Source organism: Salarias fasciatus, chromosome 19, assembly GCF_902148845.1.
Source record: "Salarias fasciatus chromosome 19, fSalaFa1.1, whole genome shotgun sequence".
Lineage (NCBI taxonomy): Eukaryota > Metazoa > Chordata > Actinopteri > Blenniiformes > Blenniidae > Salarias > Salarias fasciatus.
The window spans coordinates 1,634,009-1,658,101 of record NC_043763.1 but is presented as its reverse complement, the minus strand read 5'-3'; the positions used below and the strand labels follow the sequence as shown (position 1 = coordinate 1,658,101).

At 53.8% G+C, this 24,093-nt stretch overlaps 2 protein-coding genes across 5 annotated transcripts in view; one reads left to right on the top strand and one right to left on the bottom strand.

The window, feature by feature from the left end:
- Window positions 1-411: 411 nt before the first annotated feature.
- On the bottom strand, window positions 412-5,691 carry colec11 (collectin sub-family member 11). Of its 4 annotated transcripts, none has more exons than XM_030116902.1 (8): window positions 3,652-5,691; window positions 3,064-3,566; window positions 2,854-2,996; window positions 2,698-2,769; window positions 1,880-1,951; window positions 1,747-1,800; window positions 1,212-1,307; window positions 412-1,098 (listed from the first exon to the last, which is right to left on the bottom strand). In XM_030116902.1, the coding sequence occupies exons 3-8, from the start codon at window positions 2,987-2,989 to the stop codon at window positions 689-691; spliced, it is 840 nt and encodes a 279-aa protein (XP_029972762.1). In that variant the 5' UTR covers window positions 2,990-2,996; window positions 3,064-3,566; window positions 3,652-5,691; the 3' UTR covers window positions 412-688. The 4 variants fall into 4 exon arrangements, with proteins under 4 accessions (XP_029972762.1, XP_029972761.1, XP_029972763.1 ...); XM_030116901.1 differs by having other exon boundaries at window positions 3,064-4,115; window positions 4,758-5,691; XM_030116903.1 differs by having other exon boundaries at window positions 3,064-4,115; window positions 4,803-5,691.
- The window catches only part of LOC115406718 (unconventional myosin-VI-like), a 28,821-nt gene continuing 10,027 nt past the window's right edge, over window positions 5,300-24,093 (top strand). The window contains exons 1-24 of the mRNA XM_030116919.1: window positions 5,300-5,465; window positions 7,601-7,742; window positions 9,849-9,918; window positions 10,077-10,150; window positions 10,317-10,446; window positions 11,373-11,478; window positions 12,823-12,878; window positions 12,960-13,057; window positions 13,130-13,294; window positions 13,977-14,057; window positions 14,507-14,515; window positions 16,740-16,920; window positions 17,015-17,159; window positions 17,925-18,082; window positions 18,580-18,671; window positions 19,150-19,222; window positions 20,476-20,603; window positions 21,149-21,244; window positions 21,769-21,939; window positions 22,237-22,275; window positions 22,797-22,890; window positions 23,272-23,402; window positions 23,528-23,605; window positions 23,680-23,809. Of these exons, the coding sequence (XP_029972779.1) occupies window positions 7,626-7,742; window positions 9,849-9,918; window positions 10,077-10,150; window positions 10,317-10,446; window positions 11,373-11,478; window positions 12,823-12,878; window positions 12,960-13,057; window positions 13,130-13,294; window positions 13,977-14,057; window positions 14,507-14,515; window positions 16,740-16,920; window positions 17,015-17,159; window positions 17,925-18,082; window positions 18,580-18,671; window positions 19,150-19,222; window positions 20,476-20,603; window positions 21,149-21,244; window positions 21,769-21,939; window positions 22,237-22,275; window positions 22,797-22,890; window positions 23,272-23,402; window positions 23,528-23,605; window positions 23,680-23,809 (2,422 nt within the window). The 5' untranslated portion in view covers window positions 5,300-5,465; window positions 7,601-7,625. The remainder of the gene's footprint in view (window positions 5,466-7,600; window positions 7,743-9,848; window positions 9,919-10,076; window positions 10,151-10,316; window positions 10,447-11,372; window positions 11,479-12,822; window positions 12,879-12,959; window positions 13,058-13,129; window positions 13,295-13,976; window positions 14,058-14,506; window positions 14,516-16,739; window positions 16,921-17,014; window positions 17,160-17,924; window positions 18,083-18,579; window positions 18,672-19,149; window positions 19,223-20,475; window positions 20,604-21,148; window positions 21,245-21,768; window positions 21,940-22,236; window positions 22,276-22,796; window positions 22,891-23,271; window positions 23,403-23,527; window positions 23,606-23,679; window positions 23,810-24,093) is intronic.

The window sequence follows — 24,093 nt, the reverse complement described above, 5'->3', positions numbered from 1 at the left end:
GTGCTTTACCTGTGGGTCATCCCCAGAAAAGTGCATCCAAATACTGTGCTGTGTGTGTGTGTGTGTGTGTGTGTGTGTGTGTGTGTGTGTGTGTGTGTGTGTGTGTGTGTGTGTAATCATGAGTCATCAGTTATCCCTCGAGAGGCCACCCTGAGGACTTTGTGAGTTCTCGTGTGTTTCGACCCTTGTGAGGATGAGCGGTGTTGCTTCCTGTGGTCTGGACTCCTCTGGAGACGTGCAGCTGTAACAAACATAAACCACTAGAGGGCAGGATGGAGGCGGCTGTTTCTGGTCCAACCCGTCAACATGTGGAGCTTCAGACCTCTGACTGTCTGACTGTGGCAGTGAAGAAGACGTCCACACCACATCTGTCTTTGCAGTTTATTGAACAGAAGACATCCCAGAGCAGGCGATGTGGATCTAACAGCTGTCACGCTGTGCTCATCTGTGAATAAAAGCATCCAGCAGGAAGCAGAATCGGTCGCTTGGGGTTTATTTTTCTTTCCAGTCCGCAGAACTTTCTGTCTTGGCTGCTAGCTACAGATAGAGCTCAGAGGACAGTTAGCATCAGCTAGCATAGCATAACAGCTCCTGCTCAGGCAGGTAGAACAAGTCCAGAGTCTGGAGGTCCTGTCGTCATCTGAACCGTGTGAATAAGACGTCTTCCTGCCCCCCCCTCCCCCCCCCGTCAGACGCTGTCCTTGTCGAATTCACAGACGAAGAACATGGTGGGGTGGCACGCCACGTCCGTCCACTCCCCGGAGGACAGCATCTCGGCGCAGTCCTCCTCGTCGTAGGCGTTGTTGGGCTCCCCCCGCCTCCACTTGCTGAAGGTGCTCATGGGGGAGCGGTCCACGTACGTGAAGACGCCCTCGCGGTCCAGGTCGTGGATGCCGATGTAGACCCTGCTGAGGCCGGCCCGGCTGATGTAGGCCGCCACGGCGGCGTTGGCCCCCTCGTCCTTGGGCATGGCCAGGTGCCCCCCCCTGGCCTGGCAGTGGGCCTGGGCGTCGGAGTAGCGCTTCTCTTCCTTCACCAACAGATAGATTCTACTGTCTGTCTCTGTTATGCCAGCAACAGCTGCAGGGGAGGGCAGGGCTGAAAAATGAGCACTTGGATTTCTATAAATCTCACAGCGACATCGACACATTCACAGGGACCGAGTCCAGGACCAGCATTCTACAGGGGCTTTCTGGACGCTGACGTCTTACCGTTCTTGATGAATTTCAGTTCGGAGGACAGCTGAGACACCACGTTGTCCATCTCTCCAATCAGCTTCCTCATCGGGGTGCACTCACAGGGGACTCCTGGGAGGAAGACCTGGACCATCAGCACCCCTCCCCACGAGGTCCGCCACCCCTCTCTGGACCCGCCTCCGCCTGGGGTCAACCTGGTTCAGGTGAGCAGGTCACATGTGGCGAGTCCCAATACTGTTATCCTGAATCCCAGTCCTGTAGACCTCCAGACCTCTATAAAGAACCAGGTCTCTAGACCTCCAGACCTCTATAAAGAACCAGGTCTCTAGACCTCCAGACCTCTATAAGGAACCAGGTCTCTAGACCTCCAGACCTCTATAAGGAACCAGGTCTCTAGACCTCCAGACCTCTATAAGGAACCGGGTCTCTGCAGCACTGGTTCTTTGGTCCCTGGTCTCTCCGGTCTTTCGGACTCACCACAGGTGGTCTGATCAGCTGATCTCAGGTCTTTGCGCCCTACAGCAGGTTCACCAGCCAGACAGTCACTCACCTGGCTCTCCGTTGGGGCCCTGTGGTCCCGGGTCACCCACGTCTCCTTTGACCCCTGACACAGAACCATGAGGACGGATCAGTTAAAGGTCAAAGGTTACAATCAGGGCGGTTCGGTCTGCTGGTGTTCGGACCTTTGATCCCGGCGGGGCCGACCTTCCCGTGCCGTCCCATGATGCCTTTCTGTCCTTTGGGTCCAGCCGGTCCTGAGGACACAGAACTGAGGGTCTCAGAGCCGTCCCCGAGGACGTCTCAGAGCCGTCCCCCGAGGATGTCTCAGAGCCGTCCCCCGAGGACGTCTCAGAGCCGTCCCCCGAGGACGTCTCAGAGCCGTCCCCGAGGACGTCTCAGAGCCGTCCCCGAGGACGTCTCAGAGCCGTGATACACACAGATCTGCGCATGGCAGTGCTCCGAGGAAGGATATACCGGAGCTCAGCGGCTGAGTCTATGGCTGCTACCGCTGTCCTCCTTCCACGGAGCACTGCGCATGCGCAGGCCGTCCCCTGGACCACTGGAAGGAGGATTTTGTCCACTTTCGTCAGTCCGGCTCTGTCTCCTCTTCACCTCCAGCAGTTGAGCTAAGCTAACGATGATGCTAACAGCTGGGATCCAGCCACTGGACGCGCAGACACAAAAAAAGGTATTTATGAGCTTGTCTCACTGTGTAAATGATGGGGACAGGGCGTGGGTCCAAAATCTATGGAGTATTCCTTTAAGCTGCTCATTAACAGACCGGAGTCTTCCTCAGCTGAATGTAAACACTGACGGCTCTGGACGCCGCTAATGATGGAAAAGCTGGTTATCAGCTGAGCTATGTGCTCCCTGCCCCCCAAAGGGGTCAGCCTGGGGGGGGGGGGGGGGGGGGGGGGGGGGGTCTACTCCTCACACTACACTCATTTCAGGTTTTCTACAGGAGAAATCAAAGGCAGATGAAAGGCAGTGAAGGCTTCACCGGTCTGTCCTGCGGGTCCCACTCGTCCCGGCCTGCCCGGCGCTCCCTTCTCTCCCTTCTCTCCGGGTTCTCCTGTGGACACAGCAGGGGACTCGTCTCACTCGGCTCACAGCAGCTGGTTGTCTCACCCGTCCCCTCCCTCCCCGGCGCCGGTACCTTTGAGCCCGGGGACCAGGATCTGAACCGTGCACGTCTCCTCGGTGAGCTGCTGTCCCGACGCCGTCTGTCCCGGCAGGAGACTCACCAGGGCGGACATGAGGACGACGGGGACGATCACTCTCTGTCCTCTCATCCTTCAGCTGCACAGGAGACACAGCCTGAGCGAACCGCTGTCCCCCCCCCGGCCCGGAGAGACGGACGTCCTACCTGCAGTCTGTCCAGACAGAAGCTCGGCGGCGGAGCGGCGAGGGAAGCTCGGCGGCGGCGGAACTCTGGCAGGACAGAGCACGTCCCCCGCAGGACGCCTCTCTTATAAACAGTCCTCAGATAAAGTCCGGACGGGGCCTCACACATCATTAGCTGGGAAGGACATCCGGGGGGGGGGGGAACGGGGGACGAACAGAAAGACTGCAGCAGCTTCAAGACAGGATCTGATCATCACAGCAGAGCTGGAGCCATGGACACGAGTCCACATGGACACGAGTCCACATGTCCACATGTCCACATGTCCACATGTCCACATGTCTCATCACCACCGAGCAGCAGGAGTCTGCCTTCATCTGGGCTGTTCGGTCTGAAAACGTCAGACGTCCTCAGACCGTCTCCGACATCTGGACGATTGACGTCCACAGATCAGAGCATGAAGATCCACTGTGGGAACATCAGAATGCTGTCCTGCTGTCCCCGCTGGACACCAGGACAACTGGAGCCTGGAACCGGTCCACGAAAGAAGAAATGATTTATTTACTCATCATTAAAAGTACAAACATTTCCTAGACCTTCCTAAACGCTCACCGAGCCTCGGAGTCGTCCAGGTTGTTCAGTTTTTACTAGAATATCTGAAGTTAAGAGTTTAGAAATGAACTTTGTCACATTATTTTGGCATATTTCTTTTTATTTTTCTTGTGTTCTCGTTCTGCAGCATCCAGGGAAGTGTTTTACTCCACGACCCTCAGGATCTGCTCTGCTCCCCTTCACATGTAATACTGTATTCCAGCCACATGAGGGCGCCACTGTCCACATAACCATCCAGGAGACGCTCCTCACGTGTCCAGCTCTCTTCAGTTGAATGGAGTTAGAGCGGGAGCTAAAAACACCTGCACATCCGGAATGTTCCCAATAAAACACTTTTCCTCGACCTGTCAGGACCCGCCGGAGTCCAGGGCCGGTCCTGAGAGCAGAGCGGGGCCCGGGCCGTGGAGCCAGAGGTTGAGCCTCCATGGGACATGTCCATACACTGACACAGCCTGCTCTCTAGCCTGCAGACAACATGGCACCAAATTTACATGCTTAACAAATTAGAAGCAAATACAAGAGAAAGCGGGACAAACGGCCAGTTCATGAAGAATAAATAACATTCATGAATTGTAGATACAACAATCATCACCAAACATGTTAAATCAGCACAGTTTGCTCACATTTACATAATTCAATAACAACAAAGTTATATATACTTATTCTACATATATACTTATTTGGTATTATCTTGTGTAGTAATGTTACCTGGAGAATTCTTGGCATTTAAATCGATGTAAGCATTTATATTAGTTATTAGTGACTAATAGTTGACAGTAATAACTGATTTTAATGTAATCATAAAGAGGGTGATTTTGTTTGTGTCGCCCCCTGCAGGTGGACCTGGCCTGGCCCCTACAGGACCGGCTGGGGCTGAAACCCTATGTGCGGCTGTGGCCCACGGACCACATGTTTGACACCCTGTCATATATTGTGAATGTTTATGTTAAATGTTTAGAAATAATAGTCACTTCAATTCTGCTTTATTTATGTAGCACCAAGTATAACGCTGTCATTTCTTTCCACTTTTACAGAATTATAATCAATAACGTTTATGAACATATAAATAAATAATTGTAACTTGTATAATACATGCATAAGTATACCTGCAGATATGACCAAGGCCTTGATGTTTTGTCTCAGATTGTCACCTGTGTGTTTACATGCAGTCAGCATCAGTGATGAGCTCCATGCAGCAGCATCAGATGTCCTCGCTGGATTCACACACCCGGAGGCGGCCTGTGTTTCAGCGGGGGATTGGATGTCTCCTTCAAAAATCCCCCTAAAAGTTTTGGATTACCAGCCTGTCTATTATTCATGGCCCAGAAGGCAGCGCGTGCAGCCTTTTCTCGGCGGCCACTGAAGCAGCAGGTGTCCTCCGCGCGCCTCCAGGTCCAGCTAACTGACGAACACGACTCAGCAGAGACCCGGTGTTCCTACAGAGCCCCGCCGTGCGTAATGCGCAGGACGCACTAAGCTCCTCATTCACCTGACGCTGGCTCTCACGAGCAACACCTCAGCGCACGTCCAGCTGACGTCAGCCGTGCTCACCGGTGCGCGCGCTGAGCGTCGCGGAGGCGTGTTGTGCGTCCTGTCCTGGAAAAGACCGGAGCTGTGCGTCCTGAGGCTGGCACTGTGCGTCCCGGCCTGGGAAGGAAGTTGGAGCTGTGCGTCCTGGAAGAGGCTGTAGCGGTGCGTCCTGTCCCGGAGGAGCTGGGTCGGTGCGTCCCGGGGTTCGGTCTGTGCGTCCCGGCCTGGAGGAGCTGGATCTGTGCGTCCTGAGCCCACCTTTCACCGTCTGAAGGAAACACACCGTGAGTCAGCCAACCTTGACACTTGTACAGCCTCGTTTGGACTCTGCTGGAGATCCCTGCTGGAGGAAGCTGCGGTCTGACTGCGGGGCAGCTGCAGCTGCTTCTTTTTTGTTTTATTTGAGTCTTTTCTTTCTCCTACATTCATTTTATTTTTTATTAAGGATCTCAGAACAAACTTCTTAAAGTTCATCAGAATTCTCGTGGTCCTCTTGTTCGGAGTCTTTTCTGCCAGACAGCCTTGCTTCAGCCTCCCTCCTCCCTCCTCCCTCTCTTCTCTCTTCTCTCTTCTCTCTTCTCCTGCTTCAGCCTCTCCTGAATCCTGCTCCAGCCTTTTTCCATGTTTGTTTGACAGGAAACAAGAAGCAGGAAACAAGCGGCCATGTCCTGTGTGTGTGTGTGTGTGTGTGTGTGTGTGTGTGTGTGTGTGTGTGTGTGATGTTATTGGCCAGGCTCAGATCTGGATTAGGGTCAAACACTAAGAGGATTTCAGGCTGCAGAGTCAAAGTTGCTCCTGAGGGCTGGCTGGCAGCGCGGCAGGGGGGTGTAGTGGTTCGCACTCCGGCCTCACTGTGACGGGGCTGTGGGTTTGAGCCCGGGTGTCTCTGTGTGGAGTTTGCATGTTCCCCCGGGGTGCTGTGGTTTCCTCCAGTGTTTAGGCGGTGGTAAACACAGACTGTGTAATAAAACGGTCGGTTCACCCGCTGGTTCAAGTTGGAGGCCGCCATCTTGGATTTTTTGGAGCCAGAGATGAAAAACGACAGCAAGAGGGCGGGGCTGGACGGTAACGAGGGGCGGGGCTGACTGAGAGTGAGGACTCACTGGTATTGGGTCTCAGATGGAGTTTAAAACAAGTCAACCACCTGAGTAACTGTAGAAAATAACAGTTAGAGGAGAACTTAATCTAAACGTGGACGAGAACAAAGTTCCACTCAATAAGTGTCCTGAAAGGACCAGTCAGTCCCTCTACAGCAGGCCTGCCACGCCCCCTGACCACGGGAACTCTTACGCTCTATTTAAAATTAAATATCGACTGATTTCAGACCGTCTAATCATCCGATCTCTCTTCTGGACAGTGACATATAGAAAACCAGCCCAGAATTGTCTTCCTGGATCTCAAGTTTTTCTGGATCTGAATTCTTTCTGGATCCGAAGCCTTCCTGGGTCTTCCTGGGTCTTCCTGGGTCTTCCTGGGTCTTCCTGGGTCTTCCTGGGTCTTCCTGGATCTGTTTCTCAGGTATGGGTCTATCTGTGGTCCGAGGCGGGACGCCTCCAGTAGGACCAGAGTGGGAACTTTTAAAAAGCGGCGCCGGTGGCTCCCTCTGGCAGACGTCCCCCGATCAGCAGGGATCAGCGGCGGTTTGCGTGCGGCGGCGAGGAGAGCGGCGGTCAGTGCTGAGTCAGCGCACCTGCTGAACTTTAATCCTGCTTCAACCGGTCCATCAGCAGCTTCCATCACATCCGCTCTGACCTTCGACCTCAATCCCCAAAGCCTGTTGGATCCTCCTCGGTAGCCTCAGCACTTTTCCCGTCCGGAGCTGTGTGGCTGTGGGGTCAACCCCGGGCGGCACCACGGTGATCGTTACGGACAGAGGACGGGTTCAAACCGCTGCTCCAGAGACGTGTCCGCCTCTGCTCGGCAGGAAGACACAGGAACAGAGCCGGTTCTCAGGAGAACCCGCGTCAGGAAGACTGTTCTGGTGTTCTGGACTCGGTGACGGGCCTCTGGGGGTCTGGCTGTCACGGCGTGTTCAGTGTGACGCCCTGCTGGAGCTCGGCGTCGGGTCACTTCAGGTGCTGTCGTCCTGGAAGGAGGAGGAAATCCTCTAAAGCAGATCAGCTGACGACTCGGAGCGGGAACCGTCACCCGACCAACCACCGATACTCAATCACTGATACGGCGTCCTCATTCTGCATGCACACACACACACACACACACACACACACACACACACACACACACACACACACACACACACACACGGAGAACAGGTGCCGTCTGTCTGAAGTCACACAAAACATGCAAAATTGTCAGTGCTGCTTTGCATCTCTCTGGTTCTCACGGTGTGTGTGTGTTCCTGTCATCCATGCTCTCCTCTCAGGTGTGTGTGTTCCTGTCATCCATGCTCTCCTCTCAGGTGTGTGTGCCGACTGGAACTGAACATGGACGACGGGAAGCCGGTGTGGGCGCCGCACCCCACGGAGGGCTTCCAGCTGGGAACCATCGCCGACATCGGAGCTGAAACACTCAGCATCGAACCTCTGAACCAGAGGGGCAAGGTGGGACGCACACACACACACAAACACACGCACACACACACACACACACACACACACACACACACACACACACACACACACACACACACACACAGAGAGCCAGAGTGACAGAGTGGTTTGGAGCGTTTCCCTGGCGACGGCGTGAGGGCGAGGCGTGAGGAGGAAACCTGATCAGCCATGAATAAATGAGCAGCAGCAGGTGTGCTGACGGCGCTGCCCGGAGGACGGCGTCTCATTAGAGCCCACGGCTCCACCTGTTCACCTGAGCCCTGTTTACAGCCGGGCCCGGCCCGCCGGGAGGACCCGGCAGGACCCGGCAGGACCCGGCAGGACCCGGCAGGACCCGGAACACCAGGAACACACAGCAGGAACATTTTCCCTCTGTTGGTTCAGAGAACACCACCAGAGGGGTCAGAGGGAGGCTTTTATTGGGGGTTCTGAGGGGTGGTTTTCACAGGGTTCTTTGGGGGCTTTTGGGGGGGTTCTGGTGGGACTCTGAACAGGGCTCTTGGAGGCGGGGGGTTTCTCAGGTTCTGGTGGGGTTACTCTGAGAGGGTGGGGCTCTGAGGGGGTTCTGGTGGGGCTTCACGGGGCTCTGACGGGGTTCTGGTGGGGTTTCATGGGGTGCTCTGAGGGGGTTCCGGTGGGGTTTCATAGGGCTCTCTGAGGGGGTTCCGGTGGGGTTTCATAGGGCTCTCTGAGGGGGTTCTGGTGGGGCTTCATGGGGTGCTCTGAGGGGGTTCTGGTGGGGTTTCATGGGGTGCTCTGAGGGGGTTCTGGTGGGGTTTCATGGGGTGCTCTGAGGGGGTTCTGGTGGGGTTTCATGGGGTGCTCTGAGGGGGTTCTGGTGGGGTTTCATAGGGCTCTCTGAGGGGGTTCTGGTGGGGCTTCATGGGGCTCTCTGAGGGGGTTCTGGTGAGGCTTCATGGGGTGCTCTGAGGGGGTTGCGGTAGGGCTTCATGGGGTGCTCTGAGGGGGTTCCGGTAGGGCTTCATGGGGTGCTCTGAGGGGGTTCCGGTAGGGCTTCATGGGGTGCTCTGAGGGGGTTCTGGTGGGGTTTCATGGGGTGCTCTGAGGGGGTTCTGGTGGGGTTTCATAGGGCTCTCTGAGGGGGTTCTGGTGGGGCTTCATGGGGCTCTCTGAGGGGGTTCTGGTGGGGTTTCATGGGGTGCTCTGAGGGGGTTCCGGTAGGGCTTCATGGGGTGCTCTGAGGGGGTTCCGGTAGGGCTTCATGGGGTGCTCTGAGGGGGTTCTGGTGGGGTTTCATGGGGTGCTCTGCAGCTCACACTCGCAGTTTCAATAGAGCCGATCAAACAATGTGAAACTTGATTAATCCAGACACAAGAAGCCTAAAAACAGAGCCTGGTCTGGATTTGGGTTCAGAGACTGGACAGGGGGGTGTTTGGACCCTGGTTGAGCCCTGAGTGATGATCATCAGAGGCCTTTCAGCAGGACACAAACTGTCCGGTGAAGAAACAAAAGGCTCACGGAGGCGTTCAGTGTTTCCTGCTGCGGAGCTCATTAGTGCCTCGGTCCTGTGAAGTGCCGGTCCAGACCCCCAACCCCCCCACCCCACTACCACCCCCACCCCACCCCCACCCCCCTCCTGTCTCCACCACTTTCATCAGGGAACATTTCTCACACGGCTGTCATTGTGGACGATCAGCAGGTCTTTGTGCCAACATGCTGCTTCAGTCACAGACCGGTTCTGTGCTCCCAGGCGCTCTGGCCTCATAAAGCAGGCTTCAGGGCACGGCGGCAGTTCACACGGTCTGGAATGAAACCTTCTCTATCAGGATTAAAGCTGCTCAGATCTTCTGTTAGATCGTCCTCACTCAGGTGTTCAGATCCTGTTGCTCTCCCACCAAATTATTCATGGTCCTGCCAGGTCTCCCCTTGTTCCCCTCGCCGCCGCCGCCACAGTCCTTTCAGACTTTATTTCCATGAACTCAGACTCAGTGAGGACATCAGGAACTGATTCCTCCTGAAATCTGCAGGCATGATGAATATGTGGTGTCTGTTCGCTCTTCTTCTCTGGTTTATACTGAGAAACTCTGAGTTCTTCTCTTGGCTGAGTGAAAATGAAAATGTTTGGTGGATGTTTAGACCTTCCTCGCCCCGATGAGCCAGGTCTTCCCTGCAGAGGACGACGTCAACAAGCATGTGGATGACAACTGTGAGTTTTCACTGCAATACGTCTACATCCGTTCATTCTGAACACTTTTAATTAAGTAAATTAAAAAAAAGTTGACAATTGGAACAAAACAAGAAGCTTCAGCTGTTTTCTTGATTGAAAACTTGAAAAGTCAGACTTGGTGTCTCCGTGTTCTTCAGGTTCCCTCATGTACTTGAACGAAGCCACTCTTCTCAACAACGTCCGAGTGCGGTACAACAAAGACCACATCTACGTAGGTTCCCTTCGCTCCCTCTGGACACACTCCTGCTGCCGGTTCTGCTTCAGCCCAGCCTCCTGGAGCCTGGACCCCGGTCCGGACCCCTCAGAGACGGCTGGAGGACCTCTGTGTGTGGACTCTCTCCTCCTGTCTCATTTAACATTCGTCCTCTCTGTCGCAGACGTACGTGGCGAACATCCTGATCGCCGTCAACCCTTACTTCGACATCCCCAAGCTGTACGGGCCCGACGCCATCCGCTCGTACCAGGGCCGGTCTCTGGGCACGCTGCCGCCGCACGTCTACGCCATCGGTGAGGACCGCCGGCGCCAGAGGACGCTGGTCCAGCCTCACACAGCTGAGGGACCACAGCGCCTCCGGGACGTCACTGGATTTCTTATGACCGCCGTTCCTGATTCCTGATTTTGTGGAAGACTTAGAAAAATCAGAAAGTTTCAGTGAAAAGCTGTGATCCGGTCGGTGTAGCGTCCCAACATTCCACTTCTGACTGGGAAATCCCAAAACGGGAAAAACAAACAAACTTCCATTATCCCTCTCTCTCCATCTCTCACCTGTATCACTCCATCCTTCATCTGTCTCACTCCATTTTTCACCAATCTCACTCTATCTTTCACCTGTCACTCTCCATCATTCACCCATCTCACTTCATCTTCCACTCATCTTACTCCATCTTTCACCTGTCACACTCCATCTTCCACTCATCTCACTCCATCTTCCACTCATCTCACTCCATCTTTCACCCGTCTCACTTCATCTTCTGCCTGTCTCACTCCATCTCTCACCTATCTCACTCCATCTTTCACCCGTCTCACTTCATATTCTGCCCGTCTCACTCCATTTTTACTTGTCACACTCCATCTTCCACCCGTCTCACTCCATCTTTTACCCGTCTCACTCCATCTTTCACCCATATCACTCCATCTCTCTCCTGGCTCACTCAATCTTTCACCCGTCTCACTCTGTCATTCGCCCGTCTCACCCCATCTTTCACCAGTATCACTCCATTTTTCACCGTCTAACTCCTTTTATCACCGGTCTCACTCCACTTTTCACCGTCTCACTCCCTCTATCACATGTCTCACTCCACCTTTCACCATCTCACTCTGTCATTCACTGGTCTCACTCCATCTTTTACCTGCCGCACTCCATCTTTCACGTGTTTCACTCTGTCATTCACCGGTCTCACTCCATCTTTCACTGTATCACTCCATCTTTCAGCGGACAAAGCCTACAGAGACATGAAGGTGTTGAAGATGAGTCAGTCCATCATCGTTTCTGGTGAATCTGGAGCTGGAAAGACTGAAAACACCAAGTTTGTTCTCAGGTACGAGGTTTCTGCTAAACCAGTCCAGAGGTGTTCAACCTGAGGCTCTAGACCCACATGTGGCTCGTGGCCCTTCAGCTCCGTTAAGCTTTCACTAAATGCTGTGTAAAGAAATATTTCATCTTATATTCATTTAATTTACTTATACAAAGTCATTTTCAGAAGGTAGTTAAGATAGATAGATAAATAGATAGATAAAAACTTTATTAATCTCCCAAGGGAGAAATTCAGGTGTCCAGCTGCACACAAATCATTCACACGCAAGTAATAAATAACAATAGTACAATAAAAATGCTCGTACTGTACTTAGTTTGGCTCAGGCACATCTGTTGAACAGCCTGATTGCTGAGGGGATGAACGACCTCTTGAAGCCTCAGTTCTGCAGCGCAATGACAGCAGCCTGTTACTCCGCTCACTTTTTTGAGCTGCGACTGTGGTGCAGTGGATGTTTGGGGTTCCTCAAGATACTCTGCATTAGAGCCTCATCCTCCTCTCCAAGACTGCCCCAACAGAGTCCACCTTCCTCCCCATCACAGACACACACCTCCTGATCAGTCTGTCCAGCCGACTGCTGTCTCTTTTTGTCATACTGCCACCCCAACAGACAACCCCAAAGAAAACAGCACCTGCAACAACAGACTGGTAGAAAATGTACAGCATGTCACCACACAGGTCAGAGGATTTAAGTCTCCTCAGGAAAAACAGCCTGCTCTGTCCTTTCTTATACAGAACCCGGGCCTGCTCCGACCAGTCCAGTTTGTGGTCAAGGTGCACACCCAAGTATTTATAGGTGTGAACAACCTCAATACTCTCTCCGTCGATGATGACAGGTTGATGAGAGGGCTTCCTGCCAAAGTCAATGATCAACTCCTTCATCTTAGAGGTGTTCAGAATAAGACCGGCTGAATATTAATTTCAAAGAAGGCACAACTCAAATGATTAGACTTAGAAGAAATATCTCACACTGTAATACATCGGGAAAAACCGCTGAAAGAGGTTTTAAAAATCCGATTCACAACGATTTCTACTGAAACAAAGACTAAAAATGGGGTAAAAAAACCACAAAACTGCTTAAAGAAGAGCTGAAATTGTCTGGAAATGCTGAAAAAGAAGGTAGAAACTGATAACTCAGTGACAGAAACAGCTGAAACCTAATGAATGCAGCACAAGAAGAGTTTCGGTACGTTTGTATTTGTACTGTGTGTGTTTGTCATTTGGAGGGTTAGTTGTGTTTTACTTCAGATGAATTTAGATTGGTGGAAAGTCACTAATAAGTTTCCTGAACAGACATCTGTTTCGGATGAAGTTCGTCTCCTTTATGGTGATTTGAGGTTATTCCTGCAGATATCTGACGACGACCTACGGGAGTGGTCAAGACATTGACGAGAGAATCGTAGAAGGTAAGAGGTGGAGTTAAAACCAGGGTGTGCTGTTACTGGACTGATCAACCCTTCATGCTTCTGTTTGCTCTCTTCTTCAAGCAAACCCACTTCTCGAGGCGTTTGGAAATGCGAAAACAGTCCGGAATAACAACAGCAGTCGCTTTGGGAAGTTTGTTGAAATCCACTTCAATGAGAAGGTGAGACCCCGGTGCAGGGCTGGCTGTCTGAGGACCGGAACTGATCTCTGGGTTCTCTGCTGGACTCTCCAGAACGCCGTGGTGGGAGGATTCGTCTCCCACTACCTGCTGGAGAAGTCCAGGATCTGCATGCAGAGCAACGAGGAGAGGAACTACCACATCTTCTACCGGCTCTGCGCCGGAGCGTCCGAGGACCTGAAGAAGACCCTGCACCTGGACTCCCCAGACAGCTTCAGGGTCAGTCCAGGGGGGTCCTCACCTTTCCCCTCAGCCAGGAGCTCCGCTCAGATCTGTCTGCTTCACTTCTCTGTTCCCGAGCTCAGAAGCTTCAAGTCGCTCCACAAAGTAAAGCTGTTAGAGGCACTGTATGTGGCACTTTGAGATTTCTGTTTGAAATGGAAAGTGCATTATACATAAAATGTATTATTATTATTATTATTATTATTATTATTATTATTATTATTATTATTATTATTAGACAAACAGCAGCTGGAGCCGCTGCTCCAGATGTTTACGTCACACTGTTCACCCCGAGTCACCCCAAGTCAGCCAAAGTCACCCCGAGTCACTCCAAGTCACCCCGAGTCACGCCGAGTCACTCCGAGTCACTCCGACTCACTCCGTGTCACTCCGACTCACTCCGATTCAGCTGGAGTCACTCCGAGTCACTCCGAGTCACTCCGAGTCAGCCGGAGTCACTCCGAGTCAGCCGGAGTCACTCCAAGTCAGCCGGAGTCAGCCGGAGTCACTCCAAGTAACTCTGAGTCAGCCGGAGTCACTCGGAGTCACTCTGAGTCACTCCGAGTCACTCCGAGTCACTCCGAGTCACTCCGAGTCAGCCGGAGTCAGCAGACAGCGGGAGCATCCTGAGGAGCGATGGCAGTGTTCCTTCATGACGGAGCTGCTCTCTCTGTTTCAGTACCTGAACCGGGGGTGCACCAGATACTTCGCCAGCAAAGACTCAGACAAACAGATCATGCTGAACCGCAAGAGTCCCGAGGTAACCTTCACCTTCATCATCCTCATCATCCTCAGCTCCACTTGGCTCCCAGTTCAGAGCAGGAAGCAGAAGCGCTCCATCCAGACCACATCCAGTAAAACCAGCAGCGGCAGCTCAGCGCTGCCGCTTTAATCATGGCTGAAACAATTAAAGCAGAGGAGTGGCGCGTCTCTCAGGGACTAATTAATCGTCTTCATTTCGCTTGTTGATTTGTAAGATGGGGGAGAAAAGGGAACATTTGTGGGAAATCAGGTGAAACGGTCGTAAACAAAGAGTGAGACAGGAGCTGGATGTCCTGGACTGAAAAATAATTACAGGCAGATTTCAAGTTGTTCTTCTGACCTGCTTCCTCTTGTCTTGATTATTTTTTAATATGAAAATTTGAATAATGCTGAGGCTGATGTCCTGACCCGTCTGTGACTAACACCGGCTGTCTGTGCTGTTTACAGGACAACAAGGTGACCTTTCATTATTTTCTACTCAGGCCTGTGTGTGTGTGTGTGTGTGTGTGTGTGTGTGTGTGGGGTGTGTGAACAGGAAACATGCATGCTTCCTCTTCCTGTTCTGTTGGCTGCATGCTGCGTGGCTCTGCAGCAGATAGCTTAGTGACCCTGCCTCCTCTCACACATCCTCATCAGGATATTTTGGATGTAAACACTCCTAAAAACAGAACCTGACGGCTGGACAGTGAAAATCTGATCCGTTATCAGGAGAATATTTGGGACAGTGATGAATTAAGTTATTACATGATTGAAGGAGCATTAATAGAAGTAATCTCACTGCAGTAACAGTTTTACTTTCATACATTATTGAAGAATTTTCAGTTTCAGTTGAGAAAAAATTATTTGAAAAGGGAAAGTCGTTCCTTTATTCTTAATCGTTGTAAAGAGGAGATGATGATGAGACGCGGGAGAGTTTGAGGAATGTTTCATTCCGTATCCTTCTTATTTTTACTCTCATAATTCACTCAAATCAGACTTTCATTTTTCATCATCTTTTCGAAAGCTCAGTTCTCTTACTGTTGAGGAGCTTCGAAGTGTGACACACACACACACACACACACACACACACACACACACTGCACGGCGCTGTGTGCTGACACTTCCGCATGACTCTCTGTTCTCCTCTGGCTCTCTGTCAAGTTTCTGCTTTTGCTTTCGTTCTTTATGTTCCTGTGGGACAATGCTGGCTGTCAGACACCATGAGTCTCTGGTCTCTGCTCTCTGATCTGGTCTCTGATCTGGTCTCTGGTCTGGTCTCTGGTCTCTGCTATTTGATCTGGTCTCTGGTTTGGTCTCCGGTCTGGTCTCTGGTCTCTGGTCTGTGGTCTTTGATTTGGTTTCTGGTCTGGTCTCTGGTCTGGTCTCCAGGCTGGTCTTTGGTCTCTGGTCTCTGGTCTCTGATCTGGTTTCTGGTCTGGTCTCTGGTCTGGTCTCTAGCCTGGTCTCTGGTCTCTGGTCTCTGGTCTCTGCTCTGGTTTCTGGTCTGGTCTCTGGTCTCTGGTCCCTGGTCTCTAGTCTGGTCTCTGTTTCTGGCCTTTGGTCTATGGTATGGTCTCCGGTCTGGTCTCTGGTCTGGTCTCTGGTCTGGTCTCTGGTCTGGTCTCTGGTCTCTGGTCTCTGGTCTGGTCTCTGGTCTGGTCTCTGGTCTGGTCTCTGGTCTCTGGTCTGGTCTCTGGTCTGGTCTCTGGTCTGGTCTCTGGTCTCTGGTCTCCAGTCTGGTCTCTGGTCTCGTCTCTGGTCTCTGGTCTCTGGTCTGGTCTCTGGTCTCTGGTCTGGTCTCTATTCTCTAGTCTCTGGTCTGGTCTGATCGGGTCTCCTCTGGTCTCTGGTCTGGTCTCTGGTCCCTGGTCTCCGGTCTGGTCTCTGATCTGATGTCTGGTCTGATCTCTGGTTTCTGGTCTGGTCTCTGGTCTCATCTCTCGGCTGGTCTTTGGTCTCTGGTCTCTGGTCTCTCATCTCTGGTCTGGTCTCTGATCTGATCTCTGGTCTGATCTCTGGTCTCTGGTCTGGTCTCTGGTCTCTGGTATCTGGTCTGGTCTCTGGTCTGTTCTCTGGTCTGGTCTCTGGTCTCTGGTCTGGTCTCTGGTCTGGTCTCTGGTCTCTGGTCTGGTCTCTGGTCTGTTCTCTGGTCTGGTCTCTGGTCTCTGGTCTGTTCTCTGGTCTGGTCTCTGATCTGATCTCTGGTCTGATCTCTGGTCTCTGGTCTGGTCTCTGGTCTCTGGTATCTGGTCTGGTCTCTGGTCTGTTCTCTGGTCTGGTCTCTGGTCTCTGGTCTGGTCTCTGGTCTCTGGTCTGGTCTCTGGTCTGTTCTCTGGTCTGGTCTCTGGTCTCTGGTCTGTTCTCTGGTCTGTTCTCTGGTCTGGTCTCTGGTCTCTGGTCTGTTCTCTGGTCTGTTCTCTGGTCTGGTCTCTGGTCTGGTCTCTGGTCTGATCTCTGGTCTCTGGTCTGGTCTCTGGTCTGGTCTCTGGTCTCTGGTCTGGTCTGATCTGGTCTCCTCTGGTCTCTGATCTGGTCTCTGGTCCCTGGTCTGGTGTGGTCTCTGGTCTCTGGTCTCTGTTCTGGTCTCTGGTCTGGTCTCTGTCCTGGTCTCTGGTCTCTGGTCTGGTGTGGTCTCTGGTCTCTGTTCTGGTCTCTGTCCTGGTCTCTGGTCTCTGGTCTGAGCTGTGATTCGTCCTCTCAGCACGTGAAGACGGGCGCTCTGAAGGACCCCCTGCTGGACGACCAGGGGGACTTCACCAGGATGTGCGGAGCCATGAGGAAGATCGGTCTGGACGACACCGAGAAGCTGGACCTGTTCCGGGTGGTGGCGGGGGTCTTACACCTGGGAAACCTGGACTTTGAGGAGACGGGGAGCTCCTCAGGTGACGGCCGGCCGTGGTTCCTCCACATGGTCTCCAGAAGGGGGCGCTCTGCTGCAGTCCAGCACGGTTCTCCTTCTCCCTGTCCCCCTTCCAGGAGGCTGCATCCTGAAGAACCAGTCGGACCAGACCCTGGCCCACTGCGCCCACCTGCTGGGCCTGGACCAGGACGACCTGCGGGTCAGCCTCACCACCAGAGTCATGCTCACCACAGCAGGGGGCGCCAAAGGCACAGTCATCAAGTAAGAGCCCAGACCTGCAGGTCCCCGTCCCCCCAGCTGCTGCTCTCTGTGAGGGACCAGGTCCTCCGCCGGCCCGGCCAGCCTTCCTCCTCCTCATCCTCACACAGCGAAGCTGAGCGGCGAGCGTAGAGCTGATCACGGCTGTGTTCAGGTTCTGTGTGGAGGGGGGAGCTGGCCCCGCTCCGGCGGTCCTCGGCGCTGGAGGACTGGGCCGGGTTCAGGAGATGAATATTTCAGCAGGGCCAGATGCCGGCCTGGCCTGGAAGAGTTCTCTCCACATCAATAATGCAGGCCGCATGCGAGAGGCAGGGAGCATGGCCGCCGCCGGGGGGGCGGGTGGAGCCGGGGGGGTGGAGCCAGGGGGGGCGGGGGTGGCGCCCGGCTCCTCACCAGGGAGAGCTGACTGTTGGGCGGTCCAGGCGGTTCTGGAAACGCCGCCTCTGTGGGAAACATGGCGAAGATCTCTAACTTCTCATAAGAGGGAGCGTCCGCCGACCGAATTCTCCGCTGGGCTGAACCGGCGGCGGCGGCGGAGCTGCTCCGTGACCCATCGGTCCACTTCTCTCAATATTTAATCACAAGTGGCGTCGGGCGCCATCGGGGCGCCGAGGAGGGCTCAAGGTTCACGCCGTAGGTTTTAATGTTTTCCCTTCAGCTCAGAAACCTCCTGATCAAACCCCAGAGCAGCAGACAGACGGGGGACGGCCTCACTAAAGACCGAGGAGGACTGGGGTTCCTCTCACTGTCCCCCTTCCTGTCCCACAGGGTCCCTCTGAAGGTGGAGCAGGCCAACAACGCCCGCGACGCCCTGGCCAAGGCGGTGTACAGCCGCCTCTTCGACCACGTGGTCAAGCGTGTGAACCAGTGCTTCCCGTTCCAGACGTCCTCCAACTTCATCGGCGTGCTGGACATCGCCGGGTTCGGTAATCCAGATCTGTAGTCCAGTCCGCTTCAGCTCCAGGCTCAGTCCCAGTCCGCTTCAGGACCGTTAGGGTCTCAGTCCGCTTCAGGACCGTTAGGGTCTCAGTCCGCTTCAGGACCGTTAGGGTCTCAGTCCGCTTCAGGACCGTTAGGGTCTCAGTCCGCTTCAGGACCGTTAAGGTCTCAGTCCGCTTCAGGACCGTTAGGGTCTCAGTCCGCTTCAGGACCGTTAGGGTCTCAGTCCGCTTCAGGACCGTTAGGGTCTCAGTCCGCTTCAGGACCGTTAAGGTCTCAGTCCGCTTCAGGACCGTTAGGGTCTCAGTCCGCTTCAGGACCGTTAGGGTCTCAGTCCGCTTCAGGACCGTTAAGGTCTCAGTCCCGCTTCAGGACCGTTAAGGTCTCATTTCCCCGCCACCTTAATCGACCCAGACTCTGCAAGATGCTGTATTTTGGTGCTGGACTGCAGTGTGAGTTGTTTCCTGTGTTCTCTCTCCTTCAGAGTATTTCGAACATAACAGCTTTGAGCAGTTCTGCATCAACTACTGCAACGAGAAGCTGCAGCAGTTCTTCAACGAGCGCATCCTGAAGGAGGTGGGTGACGGAGCCTCGCCTCGCCGTGCCGCCGCCGTGCCACCGCCTCGCCTCGCCGTGCCACCGCCTCGCCTCGCCGTGCCGCCGCCGTGCCACCGCCTCGCCTCGCCGTGCCGCCGCCGTGCCACCGCCTCGCCTCGCCGTGCCGCCGCCGTGCCGCCGCCGGCCCCTCTCTGCTTCTCCTCACCTCTCTCATTAGAATGCTAATTTCTCCAGGGACGTTTTGGGGAGCTTGTTTCCCTCCTGTGATCTCTTAGCGTTATTCTTTTCCAAGGCCTCCAATTAGCGCTTGGCGGCGGCGTTCCCAGCCCGCACCTCATTATCTGAAGTGCATCTTGTCAGTTTGATGTTTTTTGTTTGATTATTGAAGAAATAGATTGTGCCGAGGCCGCTGAGAAAGCTCTAAAAACCCATTTTTTATGTAGTTTATGTATCTCAGAGGGGTTGTTTTGTTTTACCGCCGGTGTGTGTTTTGCAGGAGCAGGAGCTGTATCAGAGGGAGGGGCTGGGCGTGAGCGAGGTGCACTATGTGGACAACCAGGACTGCATCGGTGAGTCGGCCACAGCTTCCCGGCTGCTTCTCAGACGTTCGTAGTTTTCATTAACACGCCACCGATCGACCTTTGTGTAAGCCCCGCCCCCCCGCAGTTACTGCTGCTAGCTGGAGAGTGTGTGAGCAGCAGTCGGACCGTGGAGGCGGAGCGGCGTCCATTATTCAGGTGTGAGGTTAACCGACAGCCGCCAACAACACTTATGACTTGCAGATGAGCGTCCGGGCCGTCCATTAATCCTCCCATCAGCCTCGGCTGCTCCGCCCTGCAGTCTTTCTCTGGTCCGGCGCAATTAGATTATTTTCCAGACACGGCACGGCGCATGAATAATTCAGACTCCCAGCTAAATGAGCATCGCGGTCGACATGTGTGAGGTGAATATTCACATCCGCAAATAATCAGCAGTGAGAATTCCTGACAAACAGCTTAATGGATGCTGTAGCGCTGAGCGGCCTCCTGGCCTCCTGCTTCAGAATGAGGCCCGGGGTCTCAGCGGGGCCCGCCTGCACAGATAAAGGTTCAGTAGAATAAAAGATAAATGGTCTTTGATTAAATGACTTCAAGCTCTCGTTCACGTTCACATATTTCTGTGAATGACAGTTTGAATCCAACTCGAAGCGTCTCTCCTTACAGGAAGAGGCTTTTTATTTGAAATGATAAGAATTTGGATTTGTTTTTTAAACTGTCATGAATGTCACACCTTTGAAATGTGTGTCATGTGTTTAAATCACTAAGAATTTTACTTTCTACATAAGAGTGCTGAAGAAAGGTTTTGACTTTAGGTCAAAGGTCATCAGTGAGTCATAATGCAGTCCTCTTCATTCAGTTTCATTTATCTCAGCAGGTTTTCTGTCATGTTTCTTCATATGTGGCCACCAAATGTAAAATATTGAAGTAACTTTAATGACACGACCTCATGGAGCTCAGGTTCCACTGATGGTCCACATCCCTCAGTTTGAGAAACCAGAATCAATGCCAAACGACAGCATCACCATGCTCTGTGGAGCGAATCCAGCAAGAGCATGGACTCGGCTGAGATGGGTCACATGGTGCACGTAAGGTTACATGGTGCACATGGGGTCACATACATGGGCGCACATTGTGCTGCTGCTGCCGGTTCTCCTGCTGGTGGTTCTCCTGCTGGTGGTTCTCCTGCTGGTGGTTCTCCTGCTGGTGGTTCTCCTGCTGGTGGTTCTCCTGCTGGTGGTTCTCCTGCTGGTGGTTCTCACCACACTGCTCTGTCTCGTCTCCAGACCTGGTGGAGGCCCGGCTGGTGGGCGTTCTGGACATCTTGGATGAGGAGAACCGTCTCCCTCAGCCCAGCGACCAGCACTTCGCTCTGGCGGTTCACAGCAAACACAAGGAGCACTTCAGGCTGACGGTCAGTCGGTTCTCCGCTCGGTTCTCCTCTTTCAGCTCCACCTCGTTCTGTTGGTGGTGGTACCAGCCGGTTCTGATCAGTTTCCCCAAGACATTCTTGATAGAATGTATTTGTTCATGTTTGGATCATTTCAAACCTGCGTGGCTCTGGAGGGACTTTAACCCAGGTTTGACTTCAGTCATGTGACTTCCGGGCCTCGTTTGATTGGTGGAAACACGTCAGTGGACGCAGCTTCTGGCAGAAGATTAAAATAATGTAGTTATTTTGATACAGTCCAGTCAAAAGTCGCTGTAACAAAGTGACATGAAGTCCAGTGAAGCCGAATAAAAGTAGAGAGTTACTCCCAGAGCATGAGGGGGCGTGGCCTAACGCGCCGGGCCGGTCGTTGGTATAAAACCAACTCGGTGTTGTAACCGGTGACGGAAACATTCCACCGGTGTCTGTCCTGCAGCGGCTCTGGAGAGACGATGAATGAACTGTAATCAGCGTCCGGCGGTGAGAGCCGGCGTTCTGCAGCAGACCGGCTTCTTCTCTCTTCCTCCCAGGTTCCCAGGAAGTCCAAGCTGGCGGTTCACCGGAACCTCCGGGACGACGAGGGCTTCATCGTCCGACACTTCGCCGGAGCGGTCTGCTACGAGACGGTCTGTTCCTACATGTCTCTGTCTCACACACACCTGCATCGATCTCCATGGCAACACACACGCCTGGCAACACACACACCTGGAGTCATCTCATGGCAACACACACGTCTGGCAACACACACACACCTGGAGTCATCTCCATGGCAACACACACAGCTGGAGTGTACCTGCTGTATTGATCCTCTTCGTCTGGCCTGGTCCAGTGAGCCACAGGCAGACACAGACTCTGATCTGAAAAGTTGTAGTTCCTTCTGTCATTAAATGATTGATGTCAGTCAACTTTAACTTCCGCTGCTGGCCGGGCTGCTCCAGCCGTCCCAGCATGCTTCAGTACAGCAGCGGCGTCAGCTGGCGCTTCGCTCCAGCAGAACCTCTCCAGACGTGTGCAGCTCCGCTTCCAGCTGCAGCTCAGCCATCACCAGCAGGAAAACACACATCGCTTCACCATGCAGCATGATGTGTGTGTGTGTGTGTGTGTGTGTGTGTGTGTGTGTGTGTGTGTGTGTGTGTGTGCGCGCTCACAGACTCGCTTCGTGGAGAAGAATAACGACGCCCTCCACATGTCCCTGGAGAGCCTGGTGTGTGAGTCTAAAGACAGGTTTGTCCGCGAGCTGTTCGAGACCTCCAGCACGTCCCGGGACTCCAAGCAGAAGGCGGGGAAGCTGAGCTTCATCAGCGTGGGCAACAAGTTCAAGGTCCAAGCCCGCCGCACTGCTCACACACACACACACACACACACACACACACACACACACACACACACACACACACACACACTTCAAACAGGGCTGGAGCTGTGTGGAAGTGTGTGAAGGCTTTCTGTCACGTCCAGTTCCTCTCTTCTGTTATGTTCTGTGGCTTCCTGCTCTTCTTGTGGCGTTTTCCTGCTGATCAGGACGTCGTGTGTGTGTGTGTGTGTGTGTGTGTGTGTGTGTGTGTCATGTCTCCTCACTGTGGTCAGTAATCAGCTGATTTCCTCTTCCTGTTCACAGACGCAGCTGAACCTGCTGCTGGAGAAGCTGCGCAGCACGGTGAGTCCAGCTCCGAGTCCTGCCTCCTCCTGTTCACCGTGCTGAGGTTCCCCCGCCGCTCTGAGCCGTGCTGAGGTTCCCCCACCGCTCTGAGCCGTGCTGAGGTTCCCCCGGCGCCACTCTGAGCCGTGCTGAGGTTCCCCCGGCGCCGCTCTGAGCCGTGCTGAGGTTCCCCCGGCGCCGCTCTGAGCCGTGCTGAGGTTCCCCCGGCGCCGCTCTGAGCCGTGCTGAGGTTCCCCCGGCGCCGCTCTGAGCCGTGCTGAGGTTCCCCCGCCGCTCTGAGCCGTGCTGAGGTTTCCCCGGCGCAGCTCTGAGCCATGCTGAGGTTCCCCCGGCGCCGCTCTGAGCCGTGCTGAGGTTCCCCCGGCGCCGCTCTGAGCCGTGCTGAGGTTCCCCCGCCGCTCTGAGCCGTGCTGAGGTTTCCCCGGCGCCGCTCTGAGCCATGCTGAGGTTCCCCCGCCGCTCTGAGCAGTGCTGAGGTTCCCCCGGCGCCGCTCTGAGCCGAGTGTGAATGTGTGCAGGGCTCCAGCTTCATCCGCTGCGTGAAGCCCAACCTGAAGATGGTCAGCCACCAGTTCGAAGGCGCTCTGATTCTGTCGCAGCTGCAGTGCTCAGGTAGGGGCGGAGCAGCTGACGGAGGTGGGCGGAGCTGAGCTCAGCCACCATGTAGTCAAACAGGACCATCTAACACCTCAGTGTGGAAAGAAAAACCGCTCAACTCACTTTTTATCATGTGGAGTTTGGAATAAAGCGTCCTGTGCTAAAAGCAGGAGGATGAATCCAGTAAAGACAGTTCTTGGTAAATCTGTCCTGGCTGAACCGCTACTCCAGCAGTCTGCTGCCAGCATGTGTGACTGTATGAGATAAAGTAACATAGATGTGATTTTACCGTTGTTTTCACACTCCAGCGTCGTGTTGACTGATTCTGTTCTGACTGATGATGTGCTGCTGTGTTTCGTGTGTGTGTGTGTGTGTGTGTGTGTGTGTGTGGCTCAGGCATGGTGTCGGTGCTGGACCTGATGCAGGGGGGGTTTCCCTCCAGGGCTCCGTTCCATGAGCTCTACAACATGTACCAGCAGTACATGCCTGACAAGCTGACGCGCCTCAGTCCGCGGCTCTTCTGCAAGGTGGGCTGTTTGTGGTTTTTAAATGTCAAGCTGATCTCGTCTCAGACAGAAAACGTTCCCCTGCTCAGTGATTAACAGGCCTGGGGCCTGGCGCTGAGACGGGTTCAAGGCTCTGCTCTCTGCAGGCTCTGTTCAAGGCTCTGGGACTGAACGACATGGACTTCAAGTTTGGACTGACCAGAGTGTTCTTCCGGCCCGGGAAGGTAGAACTTCAGCATCACCAGTCTGCAGCGCTCCGGAGAACACACAGCTCACTTCTTTCCTGTCTGTCCGTCAGTTTGCAGAATTTGACCAGATCATGAAGTCGGACCCGGACCACCTGGCCGAGCTGCTGCAGAAGGTCAACAAGTGGCTGGTGTGCAGCCGCTGGAAGAAGGTCCAGTGGTGCAGCCTGTCGGTCATCAAACGTACGCTAACGTCGCCATATTTCACACACAGGGTCAGGGTTCATCAGTCAGTCAGTGATAACTCAACAGTAGACCTGGCTCAATGACCTCTGCTGTAATCGAAGGCTTTGACAGAATAGGGCGTCAGGCTTTCAGCATCGAGCTGGACGAGTTGTCTTCCAGGAACAGCAGAACTCTCAGTGGCCGGTTATTTAATGTGGAGCTGCACTCTGAAATTACTGCTGAATTTATGGCCGTGATGAAGACGGAGCCCTCTTCTTCTCTTGTCAGGATACTTCTGTAAA

What these genes read in the sequence shown, in the direction of transcription:
- colec11 (XM_030116902.1), bottom strand. Translation starts at nt 2,989, where the DNA reads ATGAGAGGACAGAGAGTGATCGTCCCCGTCGTCCTCATGTCCGCCCTG. An exon ending in CCTGGTCCCCGGGCTCAAAG is followed by an intron (nt 2,770 to 2,853) that starts GTACCGGCGCCG and finishes CTGTGTCCACAG; the next exon opens with GAGAACCCGGAGAGAAGGGA. An exon ending in GGGACCCGCAGGACAGACCG is followed by an intron (nt 1,952 to 2,697) that starts GTGAAGCCTTCA and finishes CTGTGTCCTCAG; the next exon opens with GACCGGCTGGACCCAAAGGA.